General features: G+C 42.4%; 1 protein-coding gene and 1 long non-coding RNA gene across 3 annotated transcripts in view; one reads left to right on the forward strand and one right to left on the reverse strand.

The window, feature by feature from the left end:
- The window catches only part of Pgap1 (post-GPI attachment to proteins inositol deacylase 1), a 77,446-nt gene extending 64,331 nt beyond the window's left edge, over window positions 1–13,115 (reverse strand). Inside the window, exons 1-3 of the mRNA XM_052749460.1 lie at window positions 12,848–13,115; window positions 5,276–5,429; window positions 1,655–1,830 (exon numbers count right to left, since the gene is read on the reverse strand). Of these exons, the coding sequence (XP_052605420.1) occupies window positions 1,655–1,830; window positions 5,276–5,429; window positions 12,848–12,994 (477 nt within the window). The 5' untranslated portion in view covers window positions 12,995–13,115. The remainder of the gene's footprint in view (window positions 1–1,654; window positions 1,831–5,275; window positions 5,430–12,847) is intronic.
- A 101-nt stretch (window positions 13,116–13,216) lies between these two features.
- LOC128117515 (uncharacterized) lies at window positions 13,217–16,043 on the forward strand. 2 transcript variants are annotated; one of them, XR_008220831.1, is made up of 2 exons: window positions 13,217–13,278; window positions 14,955–16,043. It is a non-coding gene; the product is annotated as an uncharacterized LOC128117515 (long non-coding RNA). The 2 variants fall into 2 exon arrangements; XR_008220830.1 differs by lacking the exon at window positions 13,217–13,278 and adding an exon at window positions 13,439–13,887.
- Window positions 16,044–24,399: the final 8,356 nt, after the last annotated feature.

Here is a 24,399-nt window from a genome sequence, read left to right on the forward strand (position 1 = left end):
TATGTTTCAAGGAATTTATATGTTTCAGTTATTAAATTTACAGGTATGAAAGTGTGCATAACATTCCTTCATCACCCTCTTCACATGTGTAGAGGGTAGGCTCTGTAGAAAAATACCATCATTAGTTCCTGATATTGATACTTTGTTCTCTCATTTTTCAAATCAGTCTAGCCATAATTTACCAAGTCATTGATCTTTTTGAAGAATCAACCACTGGCAGAAGTTAGTTTTTCTGTTGTTTTATATTTCTTTAATTTCTGCTTTCACCATGATTCCTTATTCTCCATGCTTTGTTAACTTTCTTTTCTCTCCGGCTTATAAAGGCTGTAAGCTTAAGCCACTGACTTGAAATCTTATTCTTTTCTAATATAAGCAATTAAAAACAGTATTTCTTTTAATCATTACCTAATCTTATAAGCTATTATTTAACAATTTTGTGCATGTATAAAATGTTATAAATTCTGATTTGTGTTTTCATTTTAATTCAGTTCAAAGTATCTTCAAATTTCACTTTTTCAAAACTTTGGGTAATCTGTAAGTAACAGAAGATTTTTTTAATATATTTTCACTTTTAATTTTGCTATTTTCAGAAAATATATTGCATGGTGTTAATACTTTGAAGATTATTAATATCTGTGAACCAGCATATGGCCTGGCATAGAAGACAGTTTAGTAAATGGTCATTGTGTACTAGAAGAGGAATATGTTTCTATAGTTGCTGAGTATAGTATTCTTTTTTTTTTGGTTTTTCAAGACAGGATTTCTCTGTGTAGCTTTGCGCCTTTCCTGGATCTCGCTCTGTAGACCAGGCTGGCCTCGAACTCACAAAGATCCGCCTGCCTCTGCCTCCCAAGTGCTGAGATTAAAGGCGTGCGCCACCACTGCCCGGCTATAGTATTCTTTTATTACTAACAAGCATCATATAACAAAAGCTGGTGAATAGTGCTCAAATCCATAGTTTTACTGACTTCTTTATTAATAATTGGGAAGACAGTACTGAAATCACTAGACTTAATTGTTCTAGCAATGCTAATTTCTTCCCTTGCCTCTACTGGATTTTGCTTTGTGAATTTGGAAGAATTAGATGCATACAAATGATTGTTTTGTTTTCTTGATGAATTGATCCTTTTATCACCATGAAATGTCTTTCTTTTAGGGGCAGAGGCTTAGGATGAAATTCAAAGTCTTTAAAAACGTCCACCTTCATCCCTGATAAAACGCCTTCCTCTAAAATCTATTGAAAAGACAGCAATTTCATCATTCTAGTTTTTGATCTGTTGTTGTTTGGCACGTGTGTACACGTGAGTATGAGGAACCCCATGGGGAGAGGGGCCGTTTCTGTCCTTCAAACACGTGGGCTCCAGGGACTGAACGGAGGTCGTCACGCTGGGCAGCAGGTGCCTCAACCATGAGTCATCTCACTGGCCCTCCACCTTATCTTCTGAGACAGGATCTCTCCATGAACCAGGAAACTGCAAATTCAACTTAGATCTTTAAACTAGCATTAAAGATACAACTTTAAAAAAAAGAGCCCATTTTTGTATTTTCAACTTCAGTATAAACAAATATATTATTTAAAATCAAATTTGTTCCAAAAAAAAAAAAAAGACACTGCTGACGGGTTACCCTACTGACTTGCACGTTCACCTCCTACCTTGTAGAGCTTGAGAATGGCTTTAATGCATTCATGAACAAACTTGGTCTGCTTCTGAAGACTCCCACCGTACAATGCCACCAGCTCCTCATTGAAGTTCACGCTGAAGAAGTCGAAGTGGTACTTGAAGTCAATGTCTTCTGCTTTCCTAAGTGCAATCGAGCCAATGGAACGAACTGCAGAGGAGAGAGGAAGGAGCTCGCTCACAGAACAGTACAGAAGTTTGTCCAACTTTTGTTTCAAAGGGTTTTGCTTTGATTTGCTTCGATTTTTTTCGAGACTGGGTTTCCCTGGGTAGCCCTCGCTGTCCTGGAACTGGTCTCGAACTCAGAGATCCAGTCTCTGCCTCTGGAGTGCTGGGATCAAAGGCATGTGCCACCACCACCAAGCTGTTTAGAAGTTTTTAATAAATAACCCTATCATGAATATAAACAACGTACTTCAGTGTGATGCACATTCACAGCATCAATTTAGCAGTTCAGCTGGTCAAGTGTTTGCATTTCAAATATGAAGACCCTGATCTCAGATCTCGGTATCCATGTGGAAGCCAAGCACACAGGGGCACACACTGCCAAGCACTGGGGAGGCAGAGGCAGAAGGATCCTTGAAGTTTGCTGGCCGAATGTCTAGGTAAATCTGGAAGCTACAGGATCAGTGAGAACAGAAAGAAAAAGGCAGCAAAGCTGGAGAGCGATAAAAGAACATAGCCAGTGGTGACCTTTGGTCTCCACCTACACACGTCCATACACACCATCTCTAATCTCTGTCTGTCTCTGTCACACACTGTCTCACACAAACACACACACACCCCAATTAAAAGAACAGACTAATCTCGCAGCTATACGCCTTGTTTTTCCTAGGCGTGTTTTAAGGTAAACAAACAAAAAAAGTGAACAGGTCACTCAGTCTTGACTTGCGTCCCTCTGTCTGGGAAGATTGAGAGCCAGCAGGGGAAGGAACGTGAAGTAGAAATTTTGTCACATTTATGGAGGATTTTAAGTAAAAAGATTCCTGTAAGACATGTGTGTTCACCACCCATGCATGCTTTTTCTTTCTCTTACGCATGACATCTAACCCATGAGTTTACTCTGCCATGGTCTATCCTCCAAACACATGCCTAGGTAAGGTCTCAGCATCCCATCACTGCCTTCCTGACCGAAGCACCACTGCTTGCCTGAGCTCCCCGCTTCCCGTTTTATCTTCCTTCTGCCTGCCCTCCTTTCGTCTTACTGCCCATCTTATAAATCCTCTAACAAACTTTAGTATGAAGTGATTACATTAAGTGACGTAAAACTGTAGCGTATGCTTTAGCAGAAAAGAAAAATAAACACTAGTTTGCCATTCCAAATCTAGTATTTCAAACACCTCAAAAAACGGAATCCTTTGTCCATGGGTGGTCACCCTCCAATTCTCCTTCTCTTCCTACTCCCTAATGAGCGCTGGCTTACTTTCTGTCTATGAATTTGCCTATCATGTATATTTATTTCATATACACGATATAATCCTGTGATGTGGATTTGTGTGAGTGCCTCTGTCACTTCTTAGGATGTTTGAGAGATCCAGCCATGTTGCAGCATCTCCCCACCTCCCCATCAGCAGTGTGTGAGGATTCCAGTGTCCCCACATCGTTGCCAGCATGTGCTGCTGTCTGTCTTTTTTATCATAGCTATCTCCAGGCATCACTGTAGGGAATGGCATCTCAGGCTGATTTGCCTTTCTCTGATGACCAACGATGTTCAGCATCTTTTCTGCTTCCACTCTTGCCCTATAATAGCATGTTCTCTTCAAAGCAGAGCCAAAGTGGGTGGTCCCTTTCAAAAAGTAATCCATATTTATTAGATTTGCTAAAATTTTAATTCCACAATTTCAATGTTGTCAAAGAGGTAGCACAAAGGGAAGTATCATATGCTAATTATAAGAATATAAATCAGTGGAATAAGTAAAGATAAGAGGATATGGACAAGCTGTGATGGGAAATCAATACTCCTAGGATACAAGTACAGAAACTTATGTGTTCTAAGATGTGTGTAGAAGGATACTGATTGTTTATAACTGCCAATAAAGGTAAACATTCAATTTACTTTTTATACAAAATTTATACAAATTACCTTTTATAAAAAGTATGCAAAAGAACACTATAGTGTTAAATAAATGGACAGTTTACAGTTCATACAGTAACTTCAGAGACTTTTACAGACAAAACAGAGTGGAAAAAATCAGGCACAAAAGAATATATACTGGATGATTATACATTATAAAGTTAAAAATGCCCACAAATCAATAGAATATACTAGGGATCCACACCTAGGCATTAAGACTATAAAGAAAATTTATGAAAATTACTACCTTGGAGTTAGAATTGTAGAAATATATGTGAGTGTAAGGGGAGAAAGCTTTAATCATGAAGGGACATGTAGAATTTCCAGGATGCTGGCAATTTTCTGCTTCTTCAATGAAGTTTTAGTTCTCTATAAGTTCACTTTGTAATAACTGTAAATGTATGTATGTATCATTTCAAACATGATAGTTAGCAAAAATAATCAGATTATATAATTGCTTACCCAAAGCATCCATGTTTCACATCCTTCTCAAAAAAATATTCAGGCTTTCCCAGATCCTATGCATAGGCCACAGCTTTCCATTCTCACTTTGTTTTCTCTAGCCAGAGTGGTCCTTGGAGCACCGAACATATATTCTTGCATCAGGGACTTCCCCAGACAATAATGTTCACGCTCTCCTCCAATACCATCTCCTCGCCATGGTGTTTCCTGACCACCTCATCTAAACAGGTCTTTTTCCTACTACTTACCGTCTGCCTCCTCAGTGGTTTATGTATTTATTTCTTGTAGCTTTTAATATCACTGAAACATCCACTGATGGCTGTCTTCCCAAGAAGAATATGTGCTTGATGAGTGAGGGACTTGCTGTCTTGTTCTACTCTGGATCATTAATACCTAGAGTACTCCCTGGCTCGTGACAAATACTCCACAAGTATTTTGTAGATGAAAATACACCACATAAGTAATCGCCAAACACGTTGAAACAATTGTGGGTTCATTATTTAACAATTCCTGGAATGTTTACAAGAACCAAAGCAGATGTTGTTTGTAAACAAAATGACTTACCGATTGGGGTGCCTGGCTGTTGTGCCAGAGACTCCTGACATGCTCCAGGCCAGCACTGAATTTGGAACCTGAACATATCGCTTCTGTTCTCCCCACTGTTCTGTAACCCCTCCATACTGCTCCAAGTCTCCACAAGGAAGGAGACTGGTCTCACATTTATAGGGAGATGAATGCTTCAGGTTCCTGTCTGTGTAACTTCATTTCCAACATAAACCCTTCTGCTATCCCTGAACACCTGCATAATCTAGTCACCCAACCTGTGCCCTCTGACTCTTCTCATTTTTTGCAAAGTACTCTCCAACTCTTCTTTCCCATTTATGTTTGATGTGTGCTGTCTCTCGAAGGAAGCGGCATACCATGGCTCTCTCAGGAGGTAGGACACAGTACTTAGCAGGGTAAGCTTTTTATTTTATCCCATGTGACTCACGCAGGACGCACATAATCCCAAGTCTGGAACTGAATTTCGCAGCTTTAACTTTTTCCTTCTACTACCTACCTTGCTTGTAACTTCCTGCATTGCCAGGAAGGAAGAGAACAGGAATTCCTGTCAAAGGGAGAATTTTGTGCTCTTCAGCGTATGACCCTTCTCCATAAAGATATAGCTCATAGGCTGGATAGCGTTTTGTCAATTTCTTTGGAAGTTCTATTTTCTATAGAAAGAAAATAAATAAATAAATCCATTTTAATCACTCATTAATGCAACTCATATTCAATGTAAAGGTAAATTAAAGAACTCTGAAATGGTGCGATATAAAAATATTACCAATGATATAAACCACACTCGATGCACAAAACAAGTTCTATCATTTTTTCAAACGGGATTATTCTTTTTTTCATTATTATTATGTATACAATGTTCTGCCTGCGTGTATACCTGCAGGTCAGAAGAGGGCACCAGATCTCATTATAGATGGTTGTGAGCCACCATGTGGTTGCTGGGAATTCAACTCAGGACCTCAGAAAGAACAGCCAGTGCTCTTAACCTCTGAGCCATCTCTCCAGCCCCCAAACGGGATTATTCTTAAATTATGTGGCTCTTGAATGGTGTAACCTTCATAAAAGCATAAAACACATATAGTAGGAATTCTAACAAATGCCAACTGGTCAAAATAATGCCTGACAACGGCTACATGTCACTGGTGTACGTCAGGAAGTTTCACGTAAATATAGTTGGAAATGCATTTAATTTAGAATCAGTTATCAATTATACTTAAAATGACGATAAAAGCTTTCCATGATCAAATCAATTCTTTTCGCCATTTTAAACTACTTTCTAAAGTAGGCCCCCTAAATACTCTAGCTGTTGTGTGTGCACACATGTTCATTCACATGTGTGTGTTTATGATGTGTGCACACACATGTGTGAGTGTGGAAGCCAGAGGTCAACACGGGGTATCTTCTCAACTATTCTCCACGTTGTCTGTTTATTTTGAGACAAGATCTCTCCTGAACCTGGAGATCACAGACTCAGCTAGACTGCCTGGCTCCTCTGCCTCCCCAGCGCCGGGATTACAAGCACAGACTGCCATGCCCAGTGACGGACCTGTGTGCTGGGGATCAACTCCAGCCTGCCTCACGACTGCAGGCAAACCCTTCCTTCATCTACTAAGCCACCTCCACAGCCCCAGTAAGTCTGTGTGACAGTGAAACTGTCTGACCCCTCAGTGTTTTAACTGTGACGGTGTAACAAAATAATCTGACCCTTACAGCCAAGGCTTGATCAAGATATGCACGTTCTTCTCACCACAAACACTCCATTGAATTAATAGCATCTGTTTCAAATCGTGGACCAGGTACATGAATTGTTAGCAAGCCTAAGCTACTTTGCAAATCCTAATGTGTTGAATACAGAATTCTTTTCAACACAACATAACCAGGCCTTAATGTCCTCCTCAAAGGGTAGGCGTCTATCAAAGATGTAACTTCTGCGCCCACCTGCTCTGAGGCAGGTGTGAACTCTTCTGACCCCATCCCCCTGTGAGGCAGGTGTGAACTCTTCTGCCCCTACCCCCCTGTGAGGCAGGTGTGAACTCTTCTGCCCCCACCTCCCCTGTGAGGCAGGTGTGAACTCTTCTGCCCCCATCCCCTGTGAGGCAGGTGTGAACTCTTCTGCTCCCACCCCCCTGTGAGGCAGGTGTGAACTCTTCTGCCCCCACTCCCCTCTGAGGCAGGTGTGAACTCTTCTGCCCCCATCCCCCTGTGAGGCAGGTGTGAACTCTTCTGCCCCCATCCCCCTGTGAGGCAGGTGTGAACTCTTCTGCCCCCACCTCCCCCTGTGAGGCAGGTGTGAACTCTTCTGCCCCCACCTCCCCCTGAAGCAGGTGTGAACTCTTCTGCCCCCACCTCCCCTGTGAGGCAGGTGTGAACTCTTCTGCCCCCATCCCCCTGTGAGGCAGGTGTGAACTCTTCTGCCCCCACCTCCCCCTGAGGCAGGTGTGAACTCTTCTGCCCCCACCTCCCCGTGAGGCAGGTGTGAACTCTTCTGCTCCCATCCCCCTCTGAGGCAGGTGTGAACTCTTCTGCCCCCATCCCCCTGTGAGGCAGGTGTGAACTCTTCTGCCCCCATCCCCCTGTGAGGCAGGTGTGAACTCTTCTGCTCCCACCCCCCTGTGAGGCAGGTGTGAACTCTTCTGCTCCCACCCCCCCAGAGGCAGGTGTGAACTCTTCTGCTCCCACCCCCCTGTGAGGCAGGTTCTCACTGTGTAGGCTCAGCTGGTCTTGACTCCTCACCTTCCTACCCCTGTCTCCCAAGTATTGGGAATTACAGAGTACATCACCATACCTGATATTTCCTTTCTTTCTCTTTTTAATAATAGAATTAATTAAAAACAAACCATTATACTGAATCATAGGTTTAAACAGATATCAATACATTAATAATCTAGCAATTGTAAACATATATACACTTGATGAAAAAAATTTACCATCTGAATTTCAGAAACTGTAAATGTTGTTAATACTGCTGAATAAAAAAGAATTCTAAAGAATTCTAATCATTGGTGTTGACTCCAGAATATTTCCTTGAGTATATTACCATAATCTGGGCCAACTACACCACAGAGGCACCTACAGGACTACTATGTGCTTATTATTTAACACACTAGCACTTTCATTATCTTCTCAATACACCAAATACAGAAATGCCAACTCTACCACGTGCTTTATAAGCACACTGGTCCTTCAAGTCAAACTAGTTCCAATAATGATTATGCAGAATGCAAGCAAAAATGAAATGACGCAATATTTTTATTTATTGGGATACAAATCAAGCAAAAAGAAAACATAACAGAATAAAGAAATGATTCCTTAACTGCTCCCAAATAAGAACACAATTTGATGCAATGGCACACGCATAATAGATCATTACTTTTTAGATTAGTAGACAAAGTTTGAGTTAAGTTGAATATTAATTCAGAAAACAAGAAACTATCAAATATATCTAAAAAGAAATAATTCTCTGAGACAAAAAAGGCAGAACAATATGTTTGGCATATTTCATAACATACTATCGTATGGGTAGTTTTGTTATAAAAATATTAATTGCATGAAAAAATTAACACTATATACATATTTAAAAATATACAGGTGGGGGAAAGGTAGGGGAGATGGAGCGTGGAGAATGGGGAGGGGAAAGAAAGGAAAATATGAATGGTGAGAAATGCAGGCAAATGGCAAAACTACATCTTCAGGCAGAGTACAAGTCATAGCGAGCGTCAGGAAGACAAAAGGAAAGGCTACTGAAGAGACTTAAGATGTGTGAGCACACGGAAGGGATGCTGAGGAGAAAAAAGAGCATGAAGAGGCACAGCAAAATGGCTTAATATAAGTTATGTATATGGATAATTTAAAATAAGCAGACTCTCACACATGATAGACCTTTAATGAAGACCAGTGACCTTTACACTAAATATTGCCTCCGTGGTGCTGACCCTGTTGGCTGTGTTGTCCGACTGCACCTCAGTACAGGCTGTTCTCATTACCAACTTACACCCCTTCCAAGAGACAAGTGTTCTAACAACCCCTCAACTGCTACGGAATGCTGACTTAAAGCAAAGATTCGCCGGGCGGTGTTGATGCACGCCTTTAATCCCAGCACTCGGGAGGCAGAGGCAGGCGGATCTCTGTGAGTTCGAGGCCAGCCTGGGCTACAGAGTGAGATCCAGGAAAGGTTCAAAGCTACACAGAGAAACTCTGTCTCGAAAAACCAAAAAAAAAAGAAAGCAAGCAAGCAAAGGTTCGTGTGTGTGTGTGTGTGTGTGTGTGTGTGTGTGTGTGTGTGTGTCTATCTTTCACTTGTAAATGAGAATTATAAAAGTTTGGTAACCATGAGTTAACCAAAAAGAAAAAAAGTCAAAATAAATGCAGACATTATAAGAGCTTCTTACTAGCAGCTCTCAGTCCTTGACTGGGGCTACTCCTAAAGGGAGTTCTAGGGTCTCCTGCTTGATGAAAACTGAGAGGAAAACACTTACACATAATATAACCTGTCAGACAGGCCTTTCTTCTTGTCCTAATCTCTCTGCTACAATCCAGTCCATGCTGCTACCAAAATGTCTTGATAAAACACATACCTCATGTGTTTCCATACTGGACACATGAATAATTGAGACTTTAGAGAGGGGAGCTTTTAAAATTTGATCCCAATATCTACCTCATTCTCATAACTTACACATGACATGTTTTAAAATTTGTGTTTAAGCCGGGCGGTGGTGCACCCCTTTAATCCCAGCACTCGGGAGGCAGAGGCAGGCGGATCTCTGTGAGTTCGAGACCAGCCTGGGCTACAGAGTGAGATCCAGGAAAGGTGCAAAGCTACACAGAGAAACCTGTCTTGAAACCCCCCCCCCAAAAAAAATTGTGTTTAATATACTTTAATATTTTCAACTTCCAAAGGTTAGGCATTGAACGCCTCTGACCCATGATCCTTCGCTATCCAGTTCCCCCATGCCAGATGACAGCTAATGTTAGTCAACTTATGTGTGCTGTCAAATATTTTGGATATATACAGGCAAATATGTTTATAGATTATTTTCTCCCTTTTATATCAATAGTAAAATATTATAAATGCTGATCAGACAATACGTCCTGCGGCCTTCCTCCCTTTCTATATATGCTAACCAAATGACCTGTATGTCCAAATTCACACCCTGCCCCCGATTCATTTAGTTTTTAGTTTTTATGTTTTGCTTGCATGGTGCCATGGAGTCAGAAGAGGGTGTCTGAGTCCCCTGGAACTGGAGATAAGTATGGTTGTTAGTCACCATGTGGGTGCTGGGAACTAAATCCAGGCTCTCGGCAAGAGCTCTTCACCACTGAGCCATCTCTTCAGCCTCTCAATTCACACCTTTTCAAAACCCTTTGAAAACCAGTACAAACATGTCTATTCTCTCTCTTCTCTGAAGAGCCTTGTACGAGTCTCTTGCTACAGTAAACTATAACTGATTTTTATAGTCTTGTCTCTCTTCTTGTTAAAATATATACATTAAAGGCATAGGGGCTTTTTCACTAATTCCCTCCTGCCAAATACACCTAGTCATTCAATAAATGACTGTCTAAATTAACATCAACATGCTTTATTTTAAAATGCGATTTATGTTTTCAGCATCAACACTTCCTTTCAGAGAGCAATCATTAGATCACATACATGAAGAGTCAACTGAGCACGTAAGAGGAGACAACCCGGGTATTTCTCCTCAGATTCTACAATTAGCCTCAAACAATGTGCAGCCCGATAACACTTTTCACCCTAACCGGCGTAATAAGGCAAGAAGCTTTAGGTGATGGCGTAGACTTAAGATCTAACTGTGAGACTATCAGTTAACTCCAAATCAGAGCATCCAGGAAATTACAGGCAAAGGATGAGTAGAGATAAAAGTTCATTTCTGCAGACTTCCAAATTCCTCTCTCACTTTAAAAAAAAAAAAAAAGGAGAAATGCCATTTATCGTTTTCTGCTGACCAGCTAAGAAAGATACAAATGAGCACTTAAAAAAAAGAAAGAAAAAGAGAAGGCCTCAAGAAAGATGGAAATGCAGTGAGTGGGACATGCACCTCCTGGATATCAACCTGTGAACAATTAGAAAAGTGCGGAAAATGCTACTTTAAAGGCAGCATACAAACTATCTTTACAACAGTTTTACTCATAGGAAAACCATTTGCCTCTTATCTCAGTGAGCTCAACTATCTGAAAATCTCACTATTTATTCAAAAGGCCTCATTTCTATAGGTAGTGTTTAATTCTGTTTGTAAAATAACACAACTCATTCAAAGTAAAAGGACTAATAATAAAGCCTGCTAAAAATGTGTGCCAAAACCTCTACCACTGTGATTATTACTGTACTCACAAATTAACAAGTGTCAAACTCCAAAAAGGCAACTTGAACCAAAATAACTAAATACCCACTGCTCAACAAAAAGAAGCCCAATAGCTCTTTTGTGTTAGCGACACTAATTTTCTCTTTCTAGTCAGTTTCACGAGGCAGGAGATGCATCTGTGAGGTCCATATGCTTTGTTCCTGACGTGAAGGATGGCAATTTCTACTACTGCAAATATTAAAATAGATTCAATGATTATGGGAAATCTAAAAATAAATGGAAGCTATTGCTCCAAAATGATTTATTTTAACCAAAGTGTTCATTTAATATAGTGCTAAGTGGCCTACTTCCATCTATTGTGAGTTTCCAAATTATTAAATGGTAGGCCATAAAAGGAAATTACAATGAACTCTATTTCCAGTTTAAGAAGACTAAAGTTCATATATTTAACCATTAAGATTCGAATGCACATGAACCAACATCACATCAGTTTATTAGCTTAGGAATTAACAGTAACTTGTTAAAATCTCCAGTAGCCTCTGAAATCCAATGTTCCCATTCCCTCATCACCATGGATGCAAAAATCAAGGTAAGAATTCTCTTACTAGAATATCCATGGGAAAGGCTACTCTTCAGCAATTTAAACCTCAGCTTCTGAATGTAAGTAAGTGCAGCATCACACAGGCCCCCTCTACAAGGACCTGTACACAGAAGCAACCCTGACTTCCGTTCTTCATCCTACAGAAAAAATCAGCTATGATCCTACAAGTCTACTAAGAATGCACGTTATCAAAACCTATTATGTACAGTGTATAGGAGTTATTATAATAGATATTCCAGAATTAAGAGATTCATTTAGAAATCCTAAGAAAAATCTCGCCGGAGGGAAATTTCTCCGGACAGCTGTGCAATTTGTCATCATCTCTCTCTCTACAGCTGGTCATGAATGAAATTCTAGATTCTACTACGCAGAACAAATGAAGCAATTAATTGAAAGCGTTCAAACTGACACGGAGGCGGTGGGGGGCGGTGAGAGGGGAGGCAGATCCTGTGAAACCCAGTGAGAAAACAAAATAACCACGAACCAGATTGCGCACGCCACTGATTACAATAGATATCTTAATAGACTGTGCAGGTCACTGGCTGTTCGGAGGCATGCGAAAACCCAGGTACACACACCCACGGACTCCGAACCTACAGAACAGGTGGATCCACAAAAAAAAAAAAAAAAAAAAAAAAAAAAAAAAAAAAAAAAAAAATCTCCACAGGAAGGAACTGAATAGTTTTCGGTTTAATTATTCATCAGGCCAGCCTCTCACTTCACCCAGAGGTAAAAAACCCAGAGCCTCTTTTTAAATCAGCCTTGGCAACTCTGCACACGCTGGGGTTTTGGTTTTTTTTTTTCCAGAAAAAGCGAAATCTGACATGTCTATCACTGGGCGCGAAGAGAATTCATCTCCTTGCAAGCAAAGGAGGGTCGGAGAAGAACCGGGTTTGGGGACAGGAACCGGGCTGGAGCTCTCGGGGGGATGAGGCACGCAGTGCCCAGCGGGTTAGAAGTCGGGGTCCGGGATCTGGGAGCCCAGGAATGGGGGGCGAAGGGGCCGCGGCGACGACAGGACGCCCTACCCAGCACGAGGCAGGAGACTGGCTTCAAGTGCCCGGAGGGCTGCGCGACCCGGGATCGTTCGGGGCTGAGCCCGGGAGGAGCCCGCGAGCGCGCAGGTGAGGGAGGGAAGGCGGGAGGGCCGTACCTGGTACTCAGGGTACTCGAACATGTAGCTCATGCTGCACTTGTTCTCCTCGAAGCCGAAGAAGACATCCCACAGCCCCAGGGTGGCCAGGAGCACCATGAAGACGTAGAACGCCAGGTTCCAGAGGTTGACGGAGTGGAGAAACATGGTGCAGCCGAGCACCCGGCCCCCCTCTACGGCTGCAAGGAGCCCGGGAGCAAAGGCAGAGCGAGGGAAAGACGCCCGCGCCAAGCCGTGCCCAGCCGAGCAGCGCGCGCCTGCGCGGAGCCCGCCAGCGCTCCCCCCCGCCGCCCCGCCCCCTCCTTCCCCGGCGCCCGCCCGCCCGCCCGCTCAGCGCGCCTGCGCGCAGCCGGCCCGCGGCACCGCCCACGGAGGAGGGCGCTGGAGGCGTTTGCAGCGGGAGCGCGCGAACGTGCGCCTGGGAAGATGGAGTGAGAACGCACCCGGGGTGGGCTGGGCGGGAGGGAGGGCTGAGAGAGAAAAGGGAGGGGGGCCGAGGAAAAGGGAAAGGGGGATGGAGTTGGGGAAAGGAAGGGAGGGAGGGGGGTGGGAGCTCGGGATCCCAGAGGCGGGAGGGGGAAGGGCCGGGTGGGTACCCAGGGGACCTGGCCGGGGGCAAGGATGACGCCCCAGAGTGCAGAGGGTGTTCATGATCCAGCGCTGCCTGGCCGTGGGAGGCAGACAGCGCATCAAAGGCCTGTCCAGGAGCTGTCACAGCGCAGACACCTTTCCCAGCAACAGTTTGAAATCCCTTCCTGTTCCATTTCCAACCGCCTTGGGCCACCTCCGCGGTTTCGCCTCAAGCCTTCTTGGACCGGTTTAGCTTGATTCCGGAGGAGATAAATGGCTTTCGACCAGGCCTCTTAGACCACTGACTTGGTTGGGCCTTGTGGGCAGTAATACTTGAAAGCACCGGCTCATTAAAACAAAACCCACAACAGTCAGAGGAAATCCTGGTCTTGGTGGAAGTCTAAACCACAGGAGGGGTACTCTCTAAAGGACACTACGAAAATGCCCACCAACATGGATGTCCCCCCTTGGTATGTGCAGGATCGGGTTGACACTGACATGGTCTCTGGGGCTCAGTTCCATATTAACGTTAGAAGGCAATTTTGCTCAAGCTTTCACTCTTTCTCTCTCGTGACTTAATTCATTTTGAAGGATTTCAGTTTGTCTTTACACAAAGAAGGGGGTTTAAAAAAGCAAGACAAACCCGTTTGTAATACAAGAGGTGTGTGTGTGTGTGTGTGTGTGTGTGTGTGTGTGTGTGTGTGTGTGTGTGTGTAGAGAGAGAGACAGAGATTCGTTTTACTTAAACTAATTTTCTAGCATATATTCTGGGAAAATTTGGCTATGATACATGAAATCAAAGAATTTTAAAACTGAAAAGAAGCTTATTGTTTATCTTAAACAAAACCCTGCTATTCACATTAAGAAGCTATGATCCAAAGGTAAAATGGTAGGATAGATATTTTACCCTACACAGAAACACTTATGGGTCCGAGCAAATACAGCCAGCTACAGAATACGGAATATTTGTGAAGAAAGGAGTGGAGGTAGATTTGGAAGGGCCAGAGTAGCATATGAGGGAACTCTGGGTAGTACTGACTAGTGGGGTAATGGTTAACGAGTATAAATTTAAGGCATGCCATGTATGTTTCTAATTTTGTGGTGTGCTCTCTTGGTGTATTAGATACTTGTCCTAGGCTGTGACGATATCCTTGCACGAGCAGCTTAAGGGGGGGTTCATTTTAGCTCACAGTTTCATAGCCTATCGTGGCAGCAGAACCTGGGGCAGGGGATTTAAGGCAGCAGAACCCGAGGCAGGCAGGCAGATTGCATCTGCAGACAGGAAGCAAGGAGAGAGGAAGGCTAGGGCTCGGCTCCCTTTTTCATTTTTATCTGGTTGGGAAGTTAGTGTGGTTTTTCCACTTTAGTGAACTTAATCTAGAATATCACTCCCAGACATGTCCGAAGATTTGTCTCCAAGGTGATTCTAATTCCATCCGTTTGACAAAATTAATCTTCACAACTCTTCCCCTTTGTCACCTTGACACTCCAACAGTCTTGCTTTAAAATAATTACCTTCTGCTTTGTGTTTCCATAGGATCACGGCCATCCCATAATGTAGATGCATTTATTTCAACTTTGAAAGTCCCCATAATCTTTGACAGTCCCAATACTATTCCAAAGTGTCTTTTCTGAGAATAAGGCAATCTTTTAACTGTGAGCCCCCGTAAAACAAAAACTTCATTACGTAGGTCCAACATATGATGGCACAGAGTGAACCTTCTCATTCCAAAAGGGAGAAATAAGGAAAGATCAGACCCAAGCAGACCAAACCCCAGCAGAGCAAACATCGTATTTCGCAACTCCAGAGCTCGTGATGAAATCTTCTGGGCTCTAAAAGGCCTAGGTAGTCCTGTCCCTCCTGCTCTGATGCCTGCAGAACACAAAGAACCTCTTTAAAAGGAAGTTTTATTTCTTAATTTTGTGCATGAATGTTTTGCCTGCTATATGGAAGTGTACCCCATATATGCATGTAGGGCCCACAAAGACCAGAAGACGTTGGATCCTCTGGAAATGGAGTTCCACTGGAGTTACAGACAGCTGTGAATTGTCACAGAGGTGCTGGGAAGTGAAGCCCGGTCCTCTGTAAGAGAAGCAAGAGCTGTTGACCACTTAGCCGGGTCCTCTGTAAGAGAAGCAAGAGCTGTTGACCACTTAGCCGCCTCTCCAGCCTCACCGCCACTCCCAAGTCAGCTCCACTCCATGCATGCATCTTTGGCAGACATCCCATGGTTCTGGCATCTCCAGCACCCTGGGGGTCTCTGCTGCAGCTTGGACTTGACTTTCATAGCTTCATACAACAGCATCTCAGGGACTCCAACTCTGCAAGATTGCCTAGGCTCAGTTGTGTAGCATGAATCCTTGCCAGTTCCTCAGCTGATCCTGTTTCCTCAGACTGGATGCCTCTCAGCTGAACTGTGCTGCTCAAAAACCTAAACGCTTAACCGGCTAGTTCCTGGTTTTCACGCCTTTATACCTTTCTGCCTCCTGCCATCACTTCCTGGGATTAAAGGCTCGTTACCACACCTGACCGTTTCCAGTGTGGCCTTGAACTTAGAGATCCAGACAGATCTCCGCCTTTGGAATGCTAGGATTAAAGGCATGTGCTACCATTTTCTGGCCTCTATATCTAGTGGCTGTTCTGTTCTCTGACCCCAGATAAGTTTATTGGGGTGCACAATATTTTGGGGGACACAATATCACCACACAGTTGATCTCTGAAACTACAGTATAAGACTCCATGATCTCTCTTCAGTCTTGTATCTTACATGCCTACCCAACTAGTGCCAGATTAGATGGCACTTCAAAGTTCTACTGTCAGCTCAGGATGGAGACTTACGTCCTTGGACCACAGCTACAGCAGCCCATTCTTGCTAACCACGGGGCTTCCTTAGGCAGGTGCTTTCCAGAAGCAAGGACCTCCTCCAGTGGCATTCTCATCTTGGGCTCTCCACTTTCAAATGAATTTTTGTTTTCCAAAAAAAGCTGGTGCCTTTGACATGTGGAGTCTTGCCCTCATTCATTATTCTATTATCCCAGTGAAGAGCAGAGGATTTCTCTTGAACAACTAAGCCTTGTTTTTAGTGTGTGCCTCAGCTGCAACACAAATTTGCCCAGTCTTCTTCTTTTTCTTTTTTTACAAACTATACATTAAATACAAATTCTGCCCACATTTTGCTCTTTGTTACTGTAGACCAGGATAAATGTGATGAACAAAAACCATGCACAGGCTGATGCTAGCCTGCCTTGAAATTTCCTCTGCCAAACAGTCAATTTTTTTTTGTTTGCTTTGCTTTACTTTGGTGGTGGTGCTGGTGGTTTGGAGGGGGGGGGGGTTGTTAATGTTTTGAGACAGCGTCTCGATCTGCTGCCCTGACTGGACTGGAACTCTGTGTAGACCAGGCTGGCCTTGAACTCCTGGAGATGCACCTGCCCTTGCTTCCTGAGTGCTAAGATTAAAGGTGTACTCCACCATGCCTAACTAATCAATTATTTTTATATTCCACTTCGCTTAACTTCCTTGGGACATGTGCAGAATGCAGCTTGATTCTCTGCCTGAATATAACACGAACGTCACCTACCCTGTTCCCCAGAGCTCCCATCCTCCTCTGGTACCTCAGAAGTCAGACGTCCACTATCCACGTCTTTCTTAACTCCTACCAGAACAGCCCATTAAGCTCTTTGCACCTCAAAGAGTCTTTCTAACCCAAAGTCCCAAACTCTCACACATTTCTCTTACAAATCTATTCCAAAGGCCTAAGAACCACATGCCCAGGCTATGACAGCCACAGCCCCACTCCTGGTCCCAATTTTCTGTATTAGTTGTCTTGTCATTATGACAGAAATACCCTAACAAAGGCCGCTTTTTAAAGGGCAGAGTTTATTTTGCCTCACGGTTCCAGGGCGCAGTCTATGACGGCTTGAAGCAGCTAGTCTTGTTGCAGCCACAGTCAGGAAGCAGCAAGAGACAAAAGCCCGTGATCACCCCCTTTCTCCTTTTTATTTGAGCTGGATGTTATGATGGGCTCCCTACTACAGTTAACTGAGTCTAGAAAATCCTTCACAGAAATGCCCAGAGATTTGACTCCGAGGTAATTTTAAATCTCAACAAGTTAATAAGATTAACCATCAACTGAGGAAACTTTTAAATTGTGTTGATAAGAATAGGAGGTGCTAAATTTTCAGAATCACACCAACTGGACTAGATTATGGAAACAACCTGTTTTACATAAGGACAATGTTTAGCGCTAAATATGCTAATGAGGATATACTATAGATTGAGCCCACAAAATGAGAACACTTAGGGTGTAGCATGAAATTACCACTTAGTGTAGAGGATTATGAATCATGTGGGAAGGAATTTAAATTCTAGATTAAAAGAGGAGAAATGTATTGAGTCTACATGCTTAGGAGTATCACAGACTGAACATTGATTTTTATTTCTCCTAGCATATTATAGGCAATATTATAATAAATAAATCATGGATGATCACATACCCCCTTATCAATCTATTAAGTATTTCTTTTTTAAAAAACAAAGATTATTTTTAGGTTTATGAGTGCCTACATGTACATTATATATGTACATACCTTGTACCCATCGAGGGCAGAAGGGGACTGGATCCCCTGGAACTAGAGTTTCAGATGGTTATAAGCTGCCATGTGGGTTCTGGGAGCCAAACCTAGGTCCTCTGTAGAGTTAAAGTTCCCTTCACTTCTGAACCATCTGTAGTCCTCCAGTCAGTGTTTTTTAAACTTAATGAACATGTGAAGCATTTGAAATTTTTGTTTAAAAGTGAGTCCTGATCAGTAGTTCTGGAATGGGACCCAAGACTTGGCTGTCTCACAAACACCTAAGTGGTGACAACAATGCTGGTCAGTGTTGTTCAGGTTTCTACCGCCCCATGTTGCAACACCAAAATGTTTTTTCTACTCTGTTGGATGTCTGCCACCCAGCTCCCACATAAATACACAGAGCCTTTTTCTTAATTATAAATGTCTGGCCTTAGCTTGGCTTGTTTCTAACCAGCTTTTCTTAACTTTAAGTATCCCAGCTACCTTTTGCCTCTGGGCTTTTACCTTTCTCTTACTTCTGTATACCTTAGTTTCACTCTTAATCTGTGGCTGGCCCCTAGCATCCTCCTCTCCTTGTTCTCTTGTTCTGTCTTCTTTTTCCTTTTTTCTCCCAGATTTCTCCTTCTATTTATTCTCTCTGCTTGCCAGCCCTGCCCATCCTTTCTTCTGCCTTGCTATTGGCCATTCAGATATTTATTAAACCATCAGGTGTTTTACACAGGCACAGTAACATGGCTTCACAGAGTTAAACAAATGTAACATAAACAAAAGTAACACTCCTTAAAATAATATTCTACAACAGGTCAGTAGACTGCACTTTCAGTAGCAAAGATATATGCTCCCTGAGGACAGCTGCACAGAGAACAACTGAACCTAAAGATGCTGGAGCTTACTTGTCTAGGGGCTTTCATAAATTGTGGCAGCCTCCTTGATCATTCACTGTGTGGTGTGAAGGTACTCATCACTGTGTAGTGTGAAGGCATGCATGACAGGAAGTGAACACATCATGTTCAGAATCCAGGCTGCAATAAAGCTGTGGGATGCCACAAGAGTCAGCACTAAAAGAAACACCTTGGATCTGGTGTGCATTTAATTTTGAATTGAGTTTTGTGTGTTGCATGTTCAGAACCCTTCATTGTTGTAAAAATTTTGCTGTTCCCGTATTTAGTCACAGGACCCCAAGACGGAAAACTACCCCCAGTTTAAGAAGCTGTGCTATATGTCCTGACTTGTTGCTTTACTTTGGAGTCCTGAGATCTATCTACAAATCACCTTTATGTTTATCACTGAGTTTCTCTTACAACCAAGAGAACCCTGACCATAGTCCAAGTCCTAAGGAACTACTGACTAATTTAAAAAACCCTTAAATTTTTAAATGTATTTAATGTGTACAATATGCTTTTGCTTACATGGATGTGTGTGGTTGGTGTCACGGAGGTCAGAAGCAGGTGTAGGGTCTCTTGGAACTGAAGTTATAGATGGTTGTCAGCAACCAGGTGGGTGCTGAGAACAGAACCCAGGTCCTCTGCAAGTGCTCTTGACCTCTGAGCCAACTCTCCAGCCCCTACAAATGATTAACTTTTTAATTTTTAGTCTTTTGAGGCACTATGTTTACAGGTTGGCCTGATTCTCCATTTTGCTGCCTCAGCTTAGAGTCACAACTACTACTGGCCTCTGAAGGATTGAATGATGACTGAGAGTTAAAATCATGGAAGTTGTAACATTTAGTGTATGAGAGGAAAGAAAATTACATGGTATGGAGGGAAAGCCCAGATTAGTAGGAGAAAATACCATGGAAAATGGCTTTAGCGAAAGTGGGGGACCAGGCAGGTCAGGAAAGTGTTCAGTTTGCTAATTAGGTCAATGGTTATCTTCACAAGAAACATACTACTGAGGTTGGGGGCAAGTTTTACTCTTTGTAAAGTGTGACTGGAAGGTACGGTGGAAGAGAGGGCACACCACAGCTTTAGGACTGGGTTGAGAAAGTGGGAACTACACGTAATAACTACAGAGAAGTGGTTTTTCTTTTTACTAAATATGGGAACAGTAAAATTTTTACAAAAATGAAAGGTTCTGAATATGCAACATACAATGCACACCAGATCCAAGGTGTTTCTTTTAGTGCTGACTCATGTGGCATCCCACAGCTTTATTGCAGCCTGGATTCTGAACATGATGTGTTTACTTCCTGCCATGCATGCCTTCACACCACACAGTGATGAGTGCCTTCACACCACACAGTGATGTGTGCATGCCTTCACACTACACAGTGATGCGTGCATGCCTTCACACTACACAGTGATGCCTGTCTTCACACAGTGATGCATGCATGCCTTCACACCACACAGTGATGCGTGCATGCCTTCACACCACACAGTGATGTATGCTTGCCTTCACACCACACAGTGATGTATGCTTGCCTTCACACCACACAGTGATGTATGCTTGCCTTCACACCGCACAGTGATGCCTGCCTTCACACTACACAGTGATGTGTGCATGCCTTCACACCACACAGTGATGCCTGCCTTCACACCTCAGTGATGTGTGCATGCCTTCACACCACACAGTGATGCATGCTTGCCTTCACACCGCACAGTGATGTGTGCATGCCTTCACACCACACAGTGATGTGTGCATGCCTTCACACCGCACAGTGATGTGTGCATGCCTTCACACCACACAGTGATGTGTGCATGCCTTCACACCACACAGTGATGCCTGCCTTCATACCACAGAGATGTGTGCATGCCTTCACACTACACAGTGATGTGTGCATGCCTTCACACCACACAGTGATGTGTGCATGCCTTCACACTACAGTGATGTGTGCATGCCTTCACACTACACAGTGATGCCTGTCTTCACACAGTGATGCATGCATGCCTTCACACTACACAGTGATGTGTGCATGCCTTCACACCACACAGTGATGCCTGCCTTCATACCACAGAGATGTGTGCATGCCTTCACACTACACAGTGATGTGTGCATGCCTTCACACCACACAGTGATGCCTGCCTTCATACCACAGAGATGTGTGCATGCCTTTACACCACACAGTGATGTGTGCATGCCTTCACACCACACAGTGATATATGTATGCCTTTACACCACACAGTAATTCCTGAAGCACCATGGCTTAGATACAAGACTACTGTATGTTATGAATTGCAGGTGTCTTCACTCTTCATACAAGGTTTTCTGCCCTTACAGAAGCATATGGTTCAATTATAGAAAACAAACACTTCTAATATTTTCCTACCCTCATTCCTCAGCATGTAAGTATCAAATGCATATATCTTTGGTTGTATTGTATTAGAGTCTTTAATTTTTAAAATTGCTGTTTAAATTTCTGACATGAGTTTGGTGAGAACTCATTAATTGTATCTTAGCTTGGGATTAGAATAATTTCCAGCAATTTCTGAAATGGCCCTAAACATACTTCTACCCTTCTGTAAGACATATTTATATGAAATAGCCTTCTCAACATTGATGATCATAAAATCAAAATATCTATCAACTCTGAAAAACACTGAAGCTTTTCTGTCCTGCAGTTTAAAATATCCAGGATTTAATTTTTATGTAAAAAATAAGTATATCTATCTTGTGTATGTGAATTCATTTTTGTCATTATAAATACTACAATTATATGTATATAAAAGAATTTTTAAGATAAATATATGACTTACTGTCAGTAAACATTTGATTTGCATACCTATTCATATTTGCCTATATACATAATGGGGTGGTGTGACATTTTCTTGGGCTTAAAGAGGTTTGGAATGAAAAAAAATGTCTAAGAAGCCTTGTAAAAAGGATGCACACAGCATCCTCACAGCCACCCTCACCTTCAGTCTAACTGATCTTCTTTTTTTTTTTTTTTTTTTTTTAAAGATTTATTTATTTATTATGCATACAGTGTTCTGCCTGCATATATGTCTGCAGGCCAGAAGAGGGCGCCAGATCTCATTACAGATGGTTGTGAGCCACCATGTGGTTGCTGGGAATTGAACTCAGGACCTCTGAAAGAGCAGTCAGTGTTCTTAACCTCTGAGCCATCTCTCCAGCCCCTAACTGATCTTCTAACCAGTCACCACTAACTACAAATCACAACCCCTCTCTTGTCAGTCCACTTGAGATTTGTGCTTTGAGAAGTGGACCAAAGTGTATCCAACCTTTTAACACTGTGACATTACACTGTCATCTATAAAGTTCACCTTTGAAAACTGTAACTAACAGCCTGAAAGCCCTGTCTCTAAGATATAGGCCCCCAAGGCACAACCCATACCCCCCTACCTTCATCCATCACTGCCCCAGATGCAGGCCAACAGGGAAGACTGCAGGCAGACATCCCCACCAACAACCCCCATCAGACCCTGCAGTCTACAAGACCCACTCCCTACTCCAAAACCACCCATTCCCCTGCGACCTCAGCGGCTCCCTGAGACACAGAACCCACCAACTCTGATTGGACCAAGAGTGCAGATTGGACCTACAGTGGCCCCCTGAGACACAGACAGAGCCAGCACAGATTGGACCAAGAGAAACTCCCTTAGACACAGACCCTTGCACCAATTGAAGAGATGGGTAGATGCCAGTGTAAAAATACAGTAACATAAAGAGCAATATGGCACAAGAACCTAATAGTTCTTCAACAGCAAGATCTGAACTTCACAATGTAAAGAAGAAAGCGACCTTAAAAATAACTATGAAGATGATAGAGACCTTTAAAGAGGAAATGAAAAATTCCCTTAAAGAAATTGAGAAAAAGACAAACAAAAAATTGGAAGAAATCAATAAATCCCTTAAAGAAAGTCAAGAAAACCATGAAAAAACAATCTAACAGGTGAAGGAAACAGTTCAAAACCTAAGAAATGAAAGAGAAGCAATGAAGAAGACACAAACCAAGGGAATGCTGTAAATGGAAAATCTGAATGAACAGGAACTACAGATGCAAGCACAACCAACAGAACACAAGAGATGGAAGAGAGAATCTCTGTCATCAAGGATACAATAGAGGAAATAGATTTGTCAGTCAAAGAAAACACTAAAGCCAAAGAAGTCATCACACAAAACATCCAAGAAACCTGGGACACCATGAAAAGTCCAAATGTAAGAATAATAGGGATAGAAGGAGAAGAATACCAACTCAAAGGCATAGAAAATATATTCAACAAAATCACAGAAAAAAAAAACTTTCCTGACCTAAACAAGGAAATGTCTATGAAGCTACAAGAATCTTACAAAACACCAAATAGACTAGACCCCAAAAACAGTCCCCCTGCCACATAATAATCAAAGAAGTAAACATTCAGAATAAAGAAAGAATATTAAGACCAGCAAAGGAAAAAGACCAAGTGACTTATAAAGGCAGACCCATTAGAATAACACCTGACTTCTCAATGGAGACACTGAAAGCCAGAAGGTCCTAGACAGATGTTATGCAGACACTAAGAGACCATGGATGCCAGCCCAAACTACTATACCCAGTAAAACTTTCAATCATTATAGACGGAGTGAACAAGACATTCCAAGACAAAACCAGATTTAAACAATACCTATCCACAAATTCAGCCTTACAGAAAGCACTAGAAGGAAAATTCCAACCTAAGGAAGTTAGATGAGCCCACAAAAACTCAGGCAATAGATAACCCTATAGCAGCAAATCCCAAAGAAGGGAAGTACACCACACACTATCACCAACAGATAACAGGAATTAACAATCACTGGTCATTAATATCCCTTAATATCAATGGACTCAATTCGCATATAAAAATACACAGGCTAACAGAATGGATAGGAAAACAGGATCCATCCTTCTGCTGCATACAATAAATACACCTCAACTTCAAAGACAGACACTACCTCAGAGTGACAGGTTGGGAAAAGACTTTCCATTCAAATGGATTTAAGAAGCAGGCTGGTGTAGCTATCCTAATCACTAACAAAATAGACTTCAAACTAAAATCAATCAAAAGAGATTGGGAAGGACATTACATATTCATCTCAGGAAAAATCCATCAAGATGAAGTCTCAATTCTGGACATTTATGCCCCAAATACAAGGGCACCCACATTTGTAAAAGAAACATTACCTAAGGTGATTTAACACATCAAACCCCACACACCAATAGTGAGAGACTTCAACACCCCACTCTCACCAGTGGACAGGTCTGCCAGACAGAAACCTAACAGAGAAATAAGGGATCTCACAGATGTTATGACTCAAATGGACTTAATAGATAACTACAGAACATTCCACCCTAACACAAAAGAAATATACCTTCTTCTCAGCACCCCAGGGAGCCTTCTCTAAAACTGACCATATACTCAGTCACAAAGCAAATCACAACAGATACAAAAAAAAAAAAAATGGAATAACCTCCTGTATTTTATCCATGACTT

Source organism: Peromyscus californicus, unplaced genomic scaffold (genome assembly GCF_007827085.1).
Source record: "Peromyscus californicus insignis strain IS unplaced genomic scaffold, ASM782708v3 Scaffold_21__1_contigs__length_65335640, whole genome shotgun sequence".
Classification (NCBI taxonomy): Eukaryota; Metazoa; Chordata; class Mammalia; order Rodentia; family Cricetidae; genus Peromyscus; species Peromyscus californicus.